The sequence below is a fragment of the Myxocyprinus asiaticus genome, chromosome 19 (assembly GCF_019703515.2).
Source record: "Myxocyprinus asiaticus isolate MX2 ecotype Aquarium Trade chromosome 19, UBuf_Myxa_2, whole genome shotgun sequence".
Taxonomy (NCBI): Eukaryota; Metazoa; Chordata; class Actinopteri; order Cypriniformes; family Catostomidae; genus Myxocyprinus; species Myxocyprinus asiaticus.
In genome coordinates this window covers 40,925,129-40,943,604 of record NC_059362.1, presented here as the reverse complement: position 1 = coordinate 40,943,604, position 18,476 = coordinate 40,925,129, and the positions used below count along the sequence as shown (strand labels likewise).

General features: G+C 38.6%; 1 protein-coding gene across 2 annotated transcripts in view; it reads right to left on the bottom strand.

The window, feature by feature from the left end:
* The window catches only part of LOC127410011 (sorting nexin-9-like), a 31,287-nt gene extending 19,982 nt beyond the window's left edge, over nt 1-11,305 (bottom strand). Inside the window, exons 1-5 of one of the 2 annotated variants that reach the window (XM_051644986.1) lie at nt 11,047-11,305; nt 5,706-5,792; nt 5,502-5,576; nt 4,757-4,855; nt 367-447 (exon numbers count right to left, since the gene is read on the bottom strand). In XM_051644986.1, coding sequence (XP_051500946.1) covers nt 367-447; nt 4,757-4,855; nt 5,502-5,576; nt 5,706-5,792; nt 11,047-11,058 — 354 coding nt within the window. In that variant the 5' untranslated portion in view covers nt 11,059-11,305. The remainder of the gene's footprint in view (nt 1-366; nt 448-4,756; nt 4,856-5,501; nt 5,577-5,705; nt 5,793-11,046) is intronic. The other variant, XM_051644987.1, reaches the window with a different exon arrangement.
* Between the last annotated feature and the right edge of the window lie 7,171 nt (nt 11,306-18,476).

Here is an 18,476-nt window from a genome sequence, read left to right as displayed (position 1 = left end):
AATGTATAATGTGTGATAAATAAATAAAATTATAATTTATAATTATAAATTATCATCATAGTGATTGAATCATTGCATTTTTGCAAATGTTATACTTTTAGATAGTCAACAGATAGACTGTGATGTGACCATTGGTTTGAAAAGTGCTCATCAATTTGATCAATGTGTGACTGATCACTTTGGTGTGATTTGTAGATGTCCGGTGTGATCAGTGGGGACCCATACAATCTGAATGTAGTCAGATCCCAAGAACAGTGAGTTTAAGTTTTGTTCATGTTAGTAAGGGAGGGCTCCAGGATTGAGCATTTGGAAATGAGGGCCCATGCACGGCCTCAGAGTCCATCATGCAGTTTGGCATTTGGGTACCTCATCAGTGGAGGTGGAAGAGAAGACCGGGATAACTGGGGTAACCGGGGTAACTGGGGTTTCCGGCTGAGCTACATCCACCTTGGGGGAAAGAGGTGTGACGTCGTCACAAAGCGTCTGAAAGGGAAGGGTTACCCTGACAACAGAGTCCTAAACAAAAGACCTTGCACAGTAACCACTCGAACCACTGGTTTTCTTAATAGCAGAGACAACACCTGTAAGATGTTCCAGAATCCACGCACACACATAATTATGCAGCTGCATCATCAGTGACCACTTGACTTAAGACATGCTGAATGAAATACTTTTATCTCTACAAAAAAACCACATGACTCACATAAAGCAATTACATACAAAGGAAATCATATTTTTAACAGCAAAAGACATAGTGGGGTTCAAAAGCCTGAGACCACATTGAAAATCTGGGATTGAAAATCTAATTTAAACCGGGAAATAATCAGAAAGCTTTAGGATTCGGATGAATTTAAAGGGATAGTTCACCCCAAAATTAAGATTTTTAGAAGAATATTTCAGCTCTGTAGGTCCTTTCAATGCAAGTGAATGGTGGCCAGAAATCTGAAGGTCTAAAAACCACATAAAAGAAGCACAAACGTAATCATAAGACTCCAGTGGTTAAATCTATATCTTCAGAAGTGATAGGATAGGTGGGTAAGAAACAGATCAATATTTAAGTCATTTTTTACTATAAATCTCCATTTTCACTTTTACTTTCACATCTGAAAGTCACATGTGGTGCCTGTTTAGTTTCATTTTCAACAGGCGCCACAGTGGTGAAATCTATATCTTCCTATTGCTTCTGAAGATATAGATTTAACCACTGGAGTCTTATGGATTACTTTTATGCTTCTTTTATGTGCTTTTTAGACCTTCAGATTTCTAGGTCCATTCAATGCAAGTGAATGGTGGCCACAGAGCTGAAATATTCTTCTAAAAATCTTTGTTTGTGTTCAGCAGAAGAAAGAAAGTCATACACATCTGGGATGGCATATGAGGGTGAGTAAATGATGAGACAATTTTCACTTTTTTGGTAAACTATCCCTTTAAAACAAAGAAACGTTATGACAAATATTTCAAATTCTGCACTATTTCTAGTTCACTAAATCACATTTGTAACACGGAGCAAGGTCAGACTTTCTTGCTTCCAAAGAAGCACACAGGATGCTCTTTGGAACATTCTCAGATCATGCTGGATAACATGTGGATTATCAAGTTTTGCACAAACTTGTGGATTCCAGTGCACAACTGTAATACTGATTATATAATTTGTAATGCAAATTGAAAACTAAAAGCCTTTTCACTACTAGTGGTCTCAGACTTTTGGACTCCCCAGTATTCTACCTGAAAACACTGAAATTGTTTTGTAAAAGATGACCCACCTACAAATAATTTCTCTTGGTTGATGACTAATATGGTAGGCCCTGACTGTTGTGGTTAACACACTGTGCCGCACATTTACAATGACTCATAAGTATCATACATTGCTCCTGCTCTCATATCTGTTATCAGTGATCAAATGAGAACATGAAGATGTGGGGAGTGTTTGCAACTGTTCAATTCTATTAGTGGTGCATAAATTGCACACATCACCATTAAAGACAACATAATATCAAAACTGACTGTATTTAGTTTCTTATTGAGTGCACATTATCCTAAAAGAAAGAAAAAAAGTTTTTTATAAACTTTCATCAAAATGTAATAACTATCTCCAACTTTGAAACAACTTTTCTGCTGATGTAACGAAGGCCACGCAGGCAGGGAAAAATAATATTGACCAATGTCATAGCATAAAATGTTTTCATCAAATCAAGTCATGCCCTACATAATATCCCTTTGAATTTTATATTTTACTCGTATTTCAGATTTTGCAAGTGAAATGCATTGTCGTTTCTTGCTGTCTTTATCAATGCTCAAAAATGTAAAATAAAACCCAACGACAGGGCATTAAAAACTAATTTTCTGCAACTAAAGGCAAAGCTGTCTTTCAAAACTATGAAGACACAACCACAGCTTCTTACTCCTCACAATACTGCTGACCAAACCATGGTTCTTCCAGAAAACAAAGCTTCATACAAAAGAATTTCAGCCCACTCAACAAAACGCTCTCACTCAGCATTGAAAGCCAACCAGCAGTAACTTACTAACACACGGAGAAGTGCAAGCACTTCATACTGTATATTAAAGGAAATGTTCACCCAAAAATAAAAATTTTCATCATTTACTCAACCTTTATGGCAGTGGTCCCCAACTCTGTGCTGCCACGACTAGCTAAGGGTGTAGCGGAATCTCTGCTCAGTTCAATATTTTAATACCCACCGATGTTAAAAGTACCGGCAGTACAGAGTACTGACTCAATTCGGTACCCGCATGATGTTTGACTACAGCCGGCTGCTTTCAAACGCTCAAATGCATATGTCTGCGAGCGCTCGTGTAGAATATAACTGTGGCATGAACATTCAAATGCGCTTCTTGGTCAGACTGCGCCGTCTTGACACGATATTAATGTAAACACAACTGTTAATGTATTCGGAGAGGGTAAGCAGAATGGACGAAAATATGCACCCTCTTGAGACTATATTAATGTAAACACAGCAGTAGGGCTGAAACGATTAGTCAACGTTATCGACAACGTCGTCAAACAATTTTGTTGTCAAATAATCGTTTGATCTCATTTATCGCAGCATGAGATCATATGAAACTCTAAAACTCCTTACGTACATTTAATTTAGGAGCTATACTGCAGAAGAATTTTTTTTTGGAATGTTGAATATTTAATATATTTTAATATTTTAAAATTAAATGTAATCTCAGCATCAAAAATGTCATCAAATATCTTGTTTTAAGGATTTTTAGATTATTTTAAATGCAAAACAAGACAAAAACACTTAATAACAATAGGATTTTTAGTGAGTTTTTTAATGGATTTAATACAAATCCAAGTTTTTTTTTTTCTTGTAATTCAGTGAATGTCATTGAGAGGTATTTTTAAAAGATGATTTTGTCCTCTTTATTGTTAGTTAGCACATATAATACAACCTTTTAAGTCGAGACACAAGCTGAATAGTCGGTTAAGAGCTAGTGATTAATCGTTGCAATAATCGCCCGAATAGTCGAATAATCGTTCTAATAATCGTTAGATTAATCGATTATCAAAATAATCGTAAGTTGCAGCCGTACACAGCAGTTAATGTATTACATGAGTGTAAGAAGATGGGAAAAAAATCATACATCTCAAAATACCCGTTCTGCGCGGTGTAAATGCAGTGTTTAATCAAACAACAATATTTAAAAGAAAATACTGTCTCTTGAATAATTACTTTAAAAGCTTGTAGCAATGTTTACTTAAAGCTGAAGTATGTAATTTCAGCGACACTAATGCCACCAAATGGAATTGGAAAAATAAACAATGTTTTCAAAACAGCTTAGCACAACAAATAGCCCCGCCCCCACTAACACCATTGGTTGAGTAGCATTGTTGGGTCGAAGCGGGTCGCTCAAAACAAACACAGGAATTTTTCTAGCACCAGAGAGACACAGTGTTTACAGTTTTCGAGAAAATTAACCTATGAGTGGCCTACTTACCGTTATCTCTGCAAGGATTAAGCAGGGATAGCTGAAAGTATTTTAACACAGAAAAAGTGACATACTTCAGCTTTAAGAAACACTAGGAGGCTTCATTGTTTTTAATTTGTCAATATTAATATGAAACTTTTTAAAGAAAGGAGTGTTTTCAATACACAGATATTTTATTTATTTGTCAGTGGTTGGGTTGCTGCGGGGGAAAACACTATAAAGGGGTGCCGCAGTTTAAAAAAGTTTGGGAACCACTGCTACTGCCTTCTTTCTTCCTTGTAACATAAAAGGAGATGTTAGGCAATATGTTAGCTTCAGTCACCATTCAAATTCATTGTACGGAAAAAAAAACATGCAATGTAAGCAAATAGTGACTGAGACTGTCAGTGCCTAATGTTCAGCCAAACATCTCCTTATGGGTTTCATGGACGAAAGAGTCATACGGTTTGGAAAAACATGGGTGGGTAAATGATGACAGAAGTTTCATTTTGGGGAGAAATCCACCGTTTTTCACATTCTTCAGTCTCACAGTTTGCTTGCATACACATTTTTTATATTCTGAGTAAGATGTTTTATGCTTCGGAGCAGGAATCTCCCTTCCTGCCCACTTCCTCTCAGCAAGCTGAATAGAGGGAGAATTGGGTAGAGGAGGAGCTTTACATGGAGAATGAACAGCACATAAACATTTTGAAAACGAAAAATAAAGTTCACTCTCTTTAACGCTTAATCAGAATTAGTGAAAACGAGCGAATTATTCATATGTGAAATTTCCCCTTCGTTAATTCTTATGGTGGCTTACTTGTGCGGTGCTGGCTGGGGTAGGCATGTGACTGTCGAAGACTGACAGGTCCAGGGGGGCTGCTTTTCCTCCGGAGGAAAAAGGTTGAGCCTGGTTAACCTACGAAAGCAGGGGTAAACAAATTTACAAGGGGAATTCACCTCGAGTTTCTATATTGATACAGTCAACATGAAATGACACTCACAATCAATTTTACTTCCGGAATATGTTCCATGGAGGAAAGAAAATCATATGGTTTTTGAACAACATGTGGTGTGTCCGTGACAGCCTGAACCTCTCCTCTCCTATTTATACAGAGAGTGAACTGTTTACCAGTCCTCCATGTGTGTTACTTCCTTAGGACTTCTCATGTCTTTATAAAGTGATTATGTTTGCCTTAAACACAGAGTAACTGACTTAAAGATACAGCTGTAGCTTTTCCTTGTTAAAGAGGCCATGGTTTAAATGCATGTAAAACCATGAAGAGTGCTTAAAACGGTCACAATTTAGTTTAAAATGGCCATTTTTACCTTCTCTCTGAATTAAACAGTCTGTTTTTGCCCCTGTAGCTGATATAATTGGCTAACCTTATTGAACAAAAACAAGGAAAATTCTGTTTTCCATGATATGTCCAGAAGAAAATGGACATTATAATTGAAATATACCCATATGAATCGATACTGAATCGATAGCCACCTTCGGCCACCCTGCTCTTCAGATATTGTATCAGCCATTAAAAAACCCATTTCAGTCAGCTATTACTTACCTCTATATAATCCTCTGGTACCAATCCGACCACTCCTCTGGAGTTTCGTGCCTCGATCCATCCCCCACCAACGCCCTGGGAATGGAAGAGAATGGATGATCTTTACAGGTAAGGTTCTGATCCATCCTTACACACTCACACATGTGCTATATCTCAGATCGGACAGTTGTTATGCAACAGCGAATGCAAGTGAAACAGACTCACCTGATTGGTAATTGTGATTGTCTCACCCTCTCGAACCGACAGCTCATTATTGCCAGGCTCTGCTGTGAAGTCATATAAAACCTGTGCCTGTGTGCATATACAGACAAGAAATGTGTTAAGACGTTAGTAAAGGTTAATTATTCAAATCATGGAATAAATCAGGCCTGACTTGTTTGGCTGGACTTTTTCCAATGAAAACCATTGAAAGCACTTTTCTCAGGCTTATTCATAAATTTTCAGAATCATATTTCACTCCAAACACAAAAGAAAGAAATAAGAAATTATAGTATTTTTAGGAATTTTCTTGATGCAAAATGCAATTTCATATTTTTTGTGTTTTGATTTTTGGGGTGAAATATGACTTGGACATGTCTGTGAGATTCACCCATGAGATTTTGAATCTAGGTGATAAAATGATGGTAAAAAATAGAATATAGTAATATAGGCCACATTTTGGTTATAAAATATACAAATGTTCAAAGCTCAGAATGAAAACAAGGAATTCCTCAGTTTAGAAAAATAAAAAATACTTTCCACAAAGCTTCCCTTATTCTAACAGGCATAATGCCAACACAGAATCACTAAGTTCACACACACACACACACACTCTCTCTTGTCCTGGAGCTGTCGAAACGACAAACAGTGAGGTCTGTATGAAAAGTGTAACAGGGTCTCTCTATGTAGGGGTTCAATGCTCAGACAGAGAGGGTCTCTGTGGGTAAGAGTTCACTTCTAATTCAAATGAAATACTGTACATATTTTTTGGGAACTATATCAACATCAGTGATGGATGAATTACAAACCCTTAGATTTCATAACTGTGTCTGACAACAATTTGGACAACGTGTCTGAAAAATAGAGAGAGAAAAAAAAAGCTAAGTGATGGTGAAAAAGAAATTGTGTTCTCTGATGTAATAATGTGCGGACAAAAATAGGATATAACAACAGAAACAGAAAAAATTGAGAAAATCATAAAAGCAGACTGACAAACTTTGACCACGATGAGCTCATCACAGTGTTTTCATCATTTGAAACATCCTCATTTTAGGAGCAGGACTAAATTAAGCAATAAGGCAGGATTACTCAATTAAAGGTATAGTTCACCCAAAAATGAAAATTCTGTCATAATTTACTTAAATTCTTCTCCCTGCCCAGTAGGTGGCGATATGCACAAAGAATGCGAATCGTCAAAAACAAGGAAGAAGAATGTGAAAGTGAAAGTGGAGATTTATAGTAAAAAAGGACTTCCGAAGATATTACACCACTGGAGTCTTACTTTTACTTTTATGCTGCCTTATGTGCTTTTTGGACCTTCAAAGTCCTGGCTTCCATTCACTTGCATTGTATGGACCTACAGAGCTGAAATATTCTTCTAAAAATCTTCATTTGTGTTCAGTAGAAGAAAGAAAGTAATACACATCTGGGATGGAATGAGGGTGAGTAAATGATGAGAGAATTTTCATTTAAGTTAAGTGTTTATTGTCATATGTACAAGAAACAGTATTACACAGTACAATGAATTTCTGACTCAGTGAATCCTCACAGCAACCTCAGACATACTTTAAATAGGACATAAGGAGGAGAAAAAAAAAAAATTACAAATAGTGCACAAGTAAGTGTATACACATACATATAAGTGTAAACATTAGAAACATAAATTAAAAATAGTGTACAAGAGAAAGTGTATACGTGCATTGTAAACATGGAGACTGTCATGTGCAACGGACTGCGGAGGTAGTCTCAGTAGTGGTCCATATTGATGTTACATTCATAATTATGTGTGTGTAGGCAGGGTGGGGTAAAGCTTGACAACTCTTACGAACAGAGTGAAAACTGTGTTTGCAGTGCTGGGGGAGGGGCAGTGGATGAGAGTCGTTCACAAGCCTGATGGCTTGTGGGTAGAAACTGTTTCTCAGCCTGGTTGTTCTTGCTTTTGCACTCCTGTAGTGTCTACCTGATGATAGGAGTGTGAATAGGCTGTGTTGGGGGTGGCTGTAGTCCGTAATGATGTTGTGGGCCCTCCTGATGACCCTGACCTGGTAGAGGCTTTCCAGCAATAGTAGGGCTGTTCCAAAGATGGTTTGGGCCGCTCTCACCACCCTCTGTAGAGCCTTACGGTCTTGAACTATGTAGCTTCCAAACCAGACTGTGATGGAGCTGGTGAGGATGCTCTAGATTGTGTACCTGTAGAAGCTGCTGAGGATTCTGCTTGACATGCCGAATTTCCTCAGCCTTCTCAAGTAGAGACGCTGTCGAGATTTCTTCACCAGGTATATAGTGTTGTGAGACCAGGTGAGATCTTCAGTGATGTGAACACCAAGGAATTTTAAAGTGCTCACTCTCTCCACCTCTGTCTCGCCAACAGTGCTGAGTGCTGCCCCCTTCTCCTCCGTGGATCACCAATCATCTCCTTTGTTTTCTTAACATTTAGGGAGAGATTGTTGTCCTGCACTTCACTAGGTCAGCCACTTCCCTCCTGTACGCTGACTCATCACCCCCAGTTATCAGTCCAATGACTGTCGTGTCATCAGCGAATTTGATGATGTTGGTGTTGTTCTGGGAGGCCACACAGTCATAGGTGATGTGGAGTTCCTGTGTTTATGGTTATTGTCCCGGATGTGTGGTTTCCTATTCTAACAGACTTGGGTCTGCCCATTAGAAAATCTAGAACCCAGTTGCAGAGGGTGGGTGGCACACCAAGGGTGGAAAGCTTGTTGATGAGCTTAGATCGTATCACCGTGTTGAATGCTGAGCTATCGTCAATAAACAGCATTCGAACATAGCTATAATTGCTCTCCAAGTGTGTGAGGGCAGTGTGTATTGTTGTGCTGACCCCATCCTCTGTGGACCTGTTTGGTCTGTATGCAAACTGGAGAAGGTCCAGAGTGTCCGGTGTGATGGTCTGGATGTGAGTCATGACGATTCTCTCGAAGCACTTCATCACTATTGGAGTCAGTGCACCTGGCCGGAAGTCATTGAGACAGATTGCTTTATTATTTTTTGGCAGTGCGATGGTGGTCCTCTTCAAGCAGTTGGGAATTGAGGCTTGTGCAAGAGACAAGTTGAATATATCCGCGAAGACACCAGCTAGCATCGATAAGCAAGTTCTAAATGCTCGTCCAGGAATATTGTCTGGGCCAGCTGCTTTCCATGGATTTTGTTTCCTAAAAATCTTTGCCACATCTGCAGATGAGACTGTGAATGGTGGGTTCTGCGTGCTCCCACTGACTAGCTTACTCCCCAGTGGCTCGGTGTTGAGACCCTCAAAGCAGGCATAAAATTCATTGAACTCATTTGGTGTGATGCGGCTGTCAATGATCTCGCCCCTGCTCATGCCTTGATATCCTGTGATGTTTTGTAATCCCTGCCACATGTGCCGGGTGTCAACAGTGGTATAGTGACCCTCCAGCATCAGTCTGTACTGTCTCTTGGCATTCCTTATGGCTCTTCGAAGCTCATATCTGGCCTTCTTGTAGTCAATGGCATTACCTGAGACAAATGCAGCGGAGCAGGCATGCACCATGGATCGAACCTCACAGTTTATCCATGGCTTTTGGTTAGGGTATGTCCGGATCTGTTTAGAGGGCACAATGTTGTCGATGCAGGTGCTTATGTAGCTAGTTTCTACTGAAGTGTAATCTTCCAGGTCAAGAGTACAGTCCTCATGCATAGTGTTCTTAAACACCACCCACTCAGTGCACTCAAAGCAGTCCTGAAGCAAATGATCGGATTCTTCAGTCCACACTTTTACAGTTTTACTTACTGGGGGGCTTGCTTAAGTAGTTGTCTGTATGCGAGGTAGAGGAACACTGAGATGTGGTCAGACGGTCCAAAGTGGGGGCGGGGTGCAGCCTTGTAAGCTTCCTTCACATTACTGTACACCTGGTCTAGTATGTTTTTCTCCCTCGTAGGGAAATTAACATGCTGTTGGTATGTTGGAAGCACATTCTGTAAATCACAGTGATTAAAGTCGTCTGCGACGAGGAACACAGCATCTGGATGTGTTGTTTCTTGTGCGTTTATCATGTTGTACAGAATCCTAAGCGCTGCCACGGAGATCGTGTGTGGCGGGATGTAAACAGCAAAGAGAAATACAGTGGTAAACTTCCTCGGCAGATAAAAGGGCCTGCATTTCACTAATAAATGTTCTGCATCACTCGAGCAGTGTTTATTTTTGGGTGAACTATACCTTTAAAAGCAAAAGTAAAAACTAAATTAAAATTAAAATTAGGGATGCAACAATATGAATTTTTTGGTCCAATACGGTTACGAATTTAAACAAAAAACGATAGGCTGATACCAATATAAATTTTGTCATCAGATCACTGTTTTACTTAGGAATGCATAAAAAATGTATAAAGAGGAACAAAAGCTTTTTTTTACTGTCCTAACAATAAATCTTTTTTATTTTTGATATCTCAGAAGTCAAAATAGGTAAGTGCCACTTTGACAACTGTCCCGCCCGTTTATGGATTTTTTTCTGCATTAACATGAGAAAGAGAAAGAATACAAATGTAATATTACATGTTCTTAGGAGTGCCAACCCTTCTACATATTGTGGCTATTATTATTTCTGGACTGTGCATTTGAATTCACAGAGTTTTTACAAAGTGTGTTACTAATTAATTATAAAATAAACCTTTGTTTATTAATCACCGTTTTCATGCTTATTACTGATATGCGGATGGTTTTAATTTGGTCAATAACTGCCCGATAAATATCGGCAGCCGATACATCGGTGCATCCCTAATTAAAATAAAAATTACATTAATTAGAAGTGAAAGTTGAAGTGCTAAGAAAATTTGAATAATGTCCAAATTTCACACCTATCTATCTATACATAGGCTACATGTAAAAGCAGATAGATATTATATTATATTATTAGAGACAGACTGTCATCACTGGGTCTCATGACACTTTACACATTATTCCAGAAAGGATTTGCATTCAGAAATCAGTGAGTCCCAGTTATAAACTCTATGATTAACTATCTTGGTAAATTATTAACACTACATATCCCAGCATGCATCGCAAGGTGACGTCAGCCCGTGCACTAAAATGTCACAAGATCCCAATGATCCATATTTTCCTATGTTTACCAGAAACCCCTTAAACAATGTTTAAATACCAAAAAGCAACATTTGCCAACATTTTGGGTGCATTACAGAGAGTATAACAATTCAGTTATGAGGCTAATTAAGCCTATAAACACATAAAAGCAAATATATCGGCGTGTGTGTGAAAATATGTTGCCAGCCCAAACTGTCTGATCTTAGTGCAAAGAGATTAAAAACAGATTGATCACAAACTTTAACCAAACATATGGCACATGAACCCTTACCTTCGTTTCCATTCTGCTCGCATTAACCAGTCATAAACCCTATCTTCATTCAGACATTTCTCCGGTGCGAAAACGATCCTTTTTAAAACTAGATCATTTTAAGACTAGAAGAGTTTATCGTCTGGCTTTGAACCCAACAGACTCAAATGAAGCGGGTCAGAAATGTGTAAACATCCAAACTCGTCGTTTTCGCCAGTTATGAGCAGACCAACTTCAGTGCAGCTGAGTGCGTGTTTCAAATAAGAGACACAACCGGAAACAAACTCACTCTGTATGTGACCTGAAAAACTAATCACAGCTGGTGTGTATGTGTGTGTAGGGGTAACACATGTTTATAGATAATAATAATAATGCATAACATTTATAATGCATATAATACAAACATATAATGGATTAGTATTATTATTACTACAACTGCTGTTATATATAATGGATAAAGTTTCATGCTTACTATATATGTACACAGTGTAAAAATAGTATTCTTTATATAATGTGTGAGTGACTATGTAGAACATGGTTTCAAAAGACAGAAATGTATCTCAAATGGAATATATATATATATATATATATATATATATATATATATATATATATATATATATATATATATATATGTAAAGAAAAAACGTGTAGTAAGCATAAAATACGTAAATAAACATCCTACTGTTCAAAGGAAAGGAAAAATAAAATAAAATAAATAAATAAACACATACAAAAAAATGTTTTTTCTTCAAAATAGTAGAAACAAAATAGTTCCACATAGCTAGTGGGTGCAGTGTTACATGTAGTTGTGTCAGCTTGTTGAATTCTTGTCAAGTTCAAACTGAGAGGCGAGGGCTAAAATTATAGATGTGTGTTTATACAGCGCTCTCTAGTGGAGAAAAAATAAGTATTTCTTTCAAAAATAAATGACACATGTAGAATTAGCCAAACAGGGCAGTTCTTAGAGACCAAATGGATCAGGTAAGTATCTAAATAATAATGTTATTGTTTTAAATATTTATTTTGTATCAATTAAAGGTGCTGTAAACGATTTTAGACGTTCTAGAACTTCCACGAGTCTGTGAGGTTGAATTAAACACGTCCCCTCTTTCCAAAACACCGCCCTCCAAAAGGTAGCATTGAGACCATAGATCCTATCTATGTAGATCTGTGATTGAGACCATCACTGTAGAATTCACTGTTGTCAAACACAACAGCAACAAAAACAGCATCCTGAGCTGACAACTGTTATGAATCTGAAAATGACATTAAACCTGAATGTTCACTTCAACTACACTATGAGAACATGCAAAATTATTAACAGGCAGAAAGCACATTTTTGTTTAGTGTGGTCAAAGATACCTATGGGATATCTCAGGATATGGAAAAGGAACATTTTCTGCATACCGTTCCATTAAAAAATGGATTTTTAAAAAAGAGGCGGTGGAACATGCTTTTACATCAATGAAAGTTGGTGTACAGATTTAACAACGTTAAAGAAGATGTGCTGTCCTAATTTGGAAGCGCTCTTTATTAACTGTAAGCCTTTCTACTCGCCGCAGGAGTTTTCCTCGTTAATTCTGGTGAGTGTGTATATCACGCCAAACGCGTGTTTGAATGCCGCGCTGCAACAGCTGGCTGATTAAATCACAGACACAGAACAACAATACAGTTCATTACAAATCAGTTATTATTATTCTTGGGGATTTTAACAAAGAAAACCTCACACGTGAACTGCCCAAATACAAACAGCACATTACATGCCCCACCAGAGACAGAAATATACTGGATCACTGCTACACAACAATAAAGGATGCATATTGCTCTGTTCCTAGAGCAGCTTTGGGACTATCTGATCACTGTCTGGTTCATCTTCTTCCAACCTACAGACAGAAATTAAAATCTGCTAAGCCTGTAGTAAGGACTGTAAAGAGATGGACCAACGAAGCAGAGCTGGAACTACAAGCCTGCTTTGATTGCACTGATTGGAGTGTTTCTGAGGCTGCAGACACAGACCTGGATGAGCTCACAGATACTGTTACATCATATATCAGTTTCTGTGAGGATATGTGCATTCCTACTAGGACTTATTTAACATTTAACAATGACAAACCATGGTTTACAGCGGAACTCAGGCAGCTTCGTCAGGCCAAAGAGGATGCTTACTGAGTTGGGGATAAAGTCTTGTACAATCAGGCCAGGAACACACTGAATAAGGGAATCAGAGTGGCTAAAACAAGATACTCTGAGAAGCTGAAAAACAAGTTTCCAGCTAACGACCCTGCATCAGCGTGGAGTGGCATGAAACAACTTACAGGACTCCTACCCCCAACCCTGTGGTGGACCAACAACTGGCTGACGACCTGAATGTGTTCTACTGTAGATTTTAAAGGCCCAATCTCACACCCCACACACAGTCTGACCTTAACTTCACACAAACACCAACACCTCCTACAACCCCCTCCTCCCCCCTCCTGCTACTCAACCTCCACTTAAGATCTGTGAAGATGATGTGAGCGGCGTCTTTTGAAAACAAAGGATAAGGAAAGCACAGGGCCCAGATGGTGTTTCACCTGCATGTCTTAGATCCTGTGCTAACCAGCTGGCCCCCATCTTCACACAGATCTTCAATAGATCACTGGAGCAGTGTGAAGTCCCATGCTGCTTCAAACGTTCCACTATCATCCCCATCCCAAAGAAACCAACAATCACAGGACTTAATGACTACAGACATGTCGCCCTGACGTCTGTGGTCATGAAGTCATTTGAGAGACTGGTGTTGGCCCACCTGAAGGACATTACTGGACCCTTTCTAGATCCCCTTCAATTTGCTTATTGAGCAAACAGGTCTGTGGATGATGCAGTCAACATGGGATTGCATCATATCCTGCAACATCTGGACAGACCAGGGACATATGCAAGGATCCTTTTTGTGGACTTCAGTTCAACACCATCATCCCAGCTATTCTCTGGACTAAATTACACCATCTCTCTGTTCCCACGTCTATCTGTCAGTGGATTACCAGCTTTCTGACAGACAGACAGCAGCTTGTGAGACAGGGAAACTCACTTCCAGCACCTGTACAATCAGCACTGGTGCCCCCCAGGGATGTGTGCTCTCCCCACTACTCTTCTCTCTCTACAACGACTGCATCGCCAAGGACCCCTCTGTCAAGCTCCTGAAGTTTGCAGAAGACACCACTGTCATCGGCCTCATCCAAGATGATGATGAGTCTGCATACAGAAGGGAGGTTAAACAGCTGGCTGTCTGGTGCAGTCAAAACAACCTTGAGCTGAACACGCTCAGAACGGTGGAAATGATTGTGGACTTTAGGAGGAACCCCCCAACACTGTCCCCCCTCACCATTCTAAACAGCACTGTGGCAGCAGTGGAGTCATTCAGGTTCCTGGGCACTACCATCTCACAGGAGCTGAAGTGGGAGACCCACATTGACTCCTTTGCGAAAAAGGCCCAGCAGAGGTTGTACTTCCTTCGCCAGTTGAGGAAGTTCAACCTGCCACAGGCGCTGCTGATACAGTTCTACTCAGTGGTCATTGAGTCTGTCCTCTGCACTTCAATAACCGTCTGGTTTGGTTCAGCTACGAAATCAGACATCAGAAGACTACAAAGGACAGTTTGGACTGCTGAGAGGATTATTGGTTGCCCCCTGCCCCCCCCCTTCAAGAACTATACACTTCCAGAGTGAGGAAAAAGGTTGGAAAAATCACTCTGGACCCCACTCACCCTGCCCACTACCTTTTTGAACTGTTGCCTTCTGGCTGACGTTTCAGAGCTCTGAGCACCAGAACCGTCAGGCACAGGAACAGTTTTTTCCCCCAGGCTATCCATCTCATGAACAGTTAAAACTGCCCCTTTGAGCAATAATTAATGTGCAATACACAGCTTAGTCTTTTTATATTATCCAACACATCCTACCTCTTCTGCCATTACATTCCCTTGCACTGTACATAACCGATTTGTATTTAGATTTGCACTACGTATGTGTATGTGTGTGTATGTGTGTGTGTATGTATGTGTGTGTGTATGGATGTGTGTGTATATGTATGTATATGTACAGTATGTATGTATGTATATATATATATATATATATATATATGTATATGTATGTATGTATATACAGGTGCATCTCAATAAATTAGAATGTCGTGGAAAAGTTCATTTATTTCAGTAATTCAACTCAAATTGTGAAACTCGTGTATTAAATAAATTCAATGCACACAGACTGAAGTAGTTTAAGTCTTTGGTTCTTTTAATTGTGATGATTTTGGCTCACATTTAACAAAAACCCACCAATTCACTATCTCAAAAAATTAGAATACATCATAAGACCAATAAAAAAACAAACAAAAAAACATTTTTAGTGAATTGTTGGCCTTCTGGAAAGTATGTTCATTTACTGTATATGTACTCAATACTTGGTAGGGGCTCCTTTTTGCTTTAATTACTGCCTCAATTCGGCGTGGCATGGAGGTGATCAGTTTGTGGCACTGCTGAGGTAGTATGGAAGTCCAGGTTTCTTTGACAGTGGCCTTCAGCTCATCTGCATTTTTTGGTCTCTTGTTTCTCATTTTCCTCTTGACAATACCCCATAGATTCTCTATGGGGTTCGGGTCTGGTGAGTTTGCTGGCCAGTCAAGCACACCAACACCATGGTCATTTATCCAACTTTTGGTGCTTTTGGCAGTGTGGGCAGGTGCCAAATCCTGCTGGAAAATGAAATCAGCATCTTTAAAAAGCTGGTCAGCAGAAGGAAGCATGAAGTGCTCCAAAATGTCTTGGTAAACGGGTGCAGTGACTTTGGTTTTCAAAAAACACAATGGACCAACACCAGCAGATGACATTGCACCCCAAATCATCACAGACTGTGGAAACTTAACACTGGACTTCAAGCAACTTGGGCTATGAGCTTCTCCACCCTTCCTCCAGACTCTAGGACCTTGGTTTCCAAATGAAATACAAAACTTGCTCTCATCTGAAAAGAGGACTTTGGACCACTGGGCAACAGTCCAGTTCTTCTTCTCCTTAGCCCAGGTAAGATGCCTCTGACGTTGTCTGTGGTTCAAGAGTGGCTTAACAAGAGGAATATGACAACTGTAGCCAAATTCCTTGACACGTCTGTGTGTGGTGGCTCTTGATGCCTTGACCCCAGCCTCAGTCCATTCCTTGTGAAGTTCACCCAAATTCTTGAATCGATTTTGCTTGACAATCCTCATAAGGCTGCGGTTCTCTCGGTTGGTTGTGCATCTTTTTCTTCCACACTTTTTCCTTCCACTCAACTTTCTGTTAACATGCTTGGATACAGCACTCTGTGAACAGCCAGCTTCTTTGGCAATGAATGTTTGTGGCTTACCCTCCTTGTGAAGGGTGTCAATGATTGTCTTCTGGACAACTGTCAGATCAGCAGTCTTCCCCATGATTGTGTAGCCTAGTGAACCAAACTGAGAGACCATTTTGAAGGCTCAGGAAACCTTTGCAGGTGTTTTGAGTTGATTAACTGATTGGCATGTCACCATATTCTAATTTTTTGAGATAGTGAATTGGTGGTTTTTGTTAAATGTGAGCCAAAATCATCACAATTAAAAGAACCAAAGACTTAAACTACTTCAGTCTGTGTGCATTGAATTTATTTAATACACGAGTTTCACAATTTGAGTTGAATTACTGAAATAAATGAACTTTTCCACGACATTCTAATTTATTGAGATGCACCTGTATACAGTATATATATTGTCTATTATGTATTCTATATATACTTTTATCTTTTCAATATTTATCTATTTTGTATTCAATTTTAATTATTTTTTAAAAGTCTTGTTGCTGTTTTTGTATTGTTGTGTACTGGAAGCTCCTGTCACCAAGACAAATTCCTTGTATGTGTAAGCATATTTGGCAATAAAGCTGATTCTGATTCTGATTACAGCCAGATTTTATTTAGTAGAGACGGGCTGCCTCCCAGGAACAAACTGAGGACACTTTGTACAATGGGCTTATTTTACTTAGTTTGCTGTATGTATGACGGATACCAGTCCTGTTTTGATTTTAAGAGGGAAAAGATGATGAGATTCTAAGATTATTATTATTATTATTATTATATAGTATTTAAATATCTCCAGATGTCCTGAGATTCAGAAATAGTTTCACTGAAATAAAGAGGTGTGATTAGTACTTAGAGCACTGTTTAGTGGAAATTACAGGTATTGTTTGATTGCGTAACCCTCCTGTTATGTTTGGGGTCAAATTGACCCCACAGCAAATTTGCCATCTCTTAAAAAATGCTAAACTTTTTAGAACAACTTGAATCTTTCTGACTTTTCCTAAATTTATTAGAAGAATACCTAAATATGTACTTAACATTTTTCAGAGTTTTCAAAATCCCTGTATACATTTTGAAAACATCTGCTATGTTTGGGGTCATTTTGACCCCAACATATTTTATGGTAGGTAACCTGGAAAAATGTACAACTTCATTTTTCTCCACTGTTTTACTATTTCTTGCTGACTGTCTCCCATGATATTGTCAACTTATAACGAAAGTATCTCATACATCTATGCCTTAACATTAGTTTTTCTCTATTAGAGAGCTTTTATTATCTTTTGGTCCCCTTTCAGTGTTTCAGGCCTCTGAAAACCTCTTTTTGAATCATTGTGAATGCTTTATATCAACAGCTTTCCCTAAAATAAAGGAAGAAAACTAATATTTGTAAAAACAACATAATGATATATTTATAAACACATTACTCTATTTTTCTAACAACCATGAATGAAAAGGCATCGCTTTCAGATGCAACAAACATAATTTTACAGATGATCTGTACATTGTAAACTTTGTGCAAGAAACTATTCTGAATTTGTGTTTGGCATGAAACACACTATCAATAGTGCCACAGAAAAAGGTATACACATTTGAACTGATGCAAAGATGTCTGATGGGGTATGTCGCTTGCCAGTAACTCAGCAGAATGGGGTCGATATAAAGGTGCTGGAATATTTGAGATATTTGGGTTTCAATTGTATTTATCAGTAAATAAATTATGTGAATGTTTAATTAGCTAATTTGAAAATGTAACTGTTTTTATAGCTTATTATTATTATTATTATAGTTTTTCCTAATATGAAGGAAGAAAATGTGGAGAAAATGTTATGTGAAAACAACATAATCATGTGTTTATAAACACAGTAGGCCTATACAAATAAACACAAATTTTACAACCATGAGTCAAATGGCATTGTTTTCACAGATGCAATAAACATACATTTAAAATGATCTGTACATTATTTGCACAGTAAGGCTGGAAAACTGGGTAGGGCTCTCTGGAACAATCCTTAGATTGTTCAGATCATATCTAGAAGGGAGGGGTTACTATGTGAACATAGGCAACTATGAATCTGAGTGGACATCCATAACGTGTCCCACAAGGCTCAATTC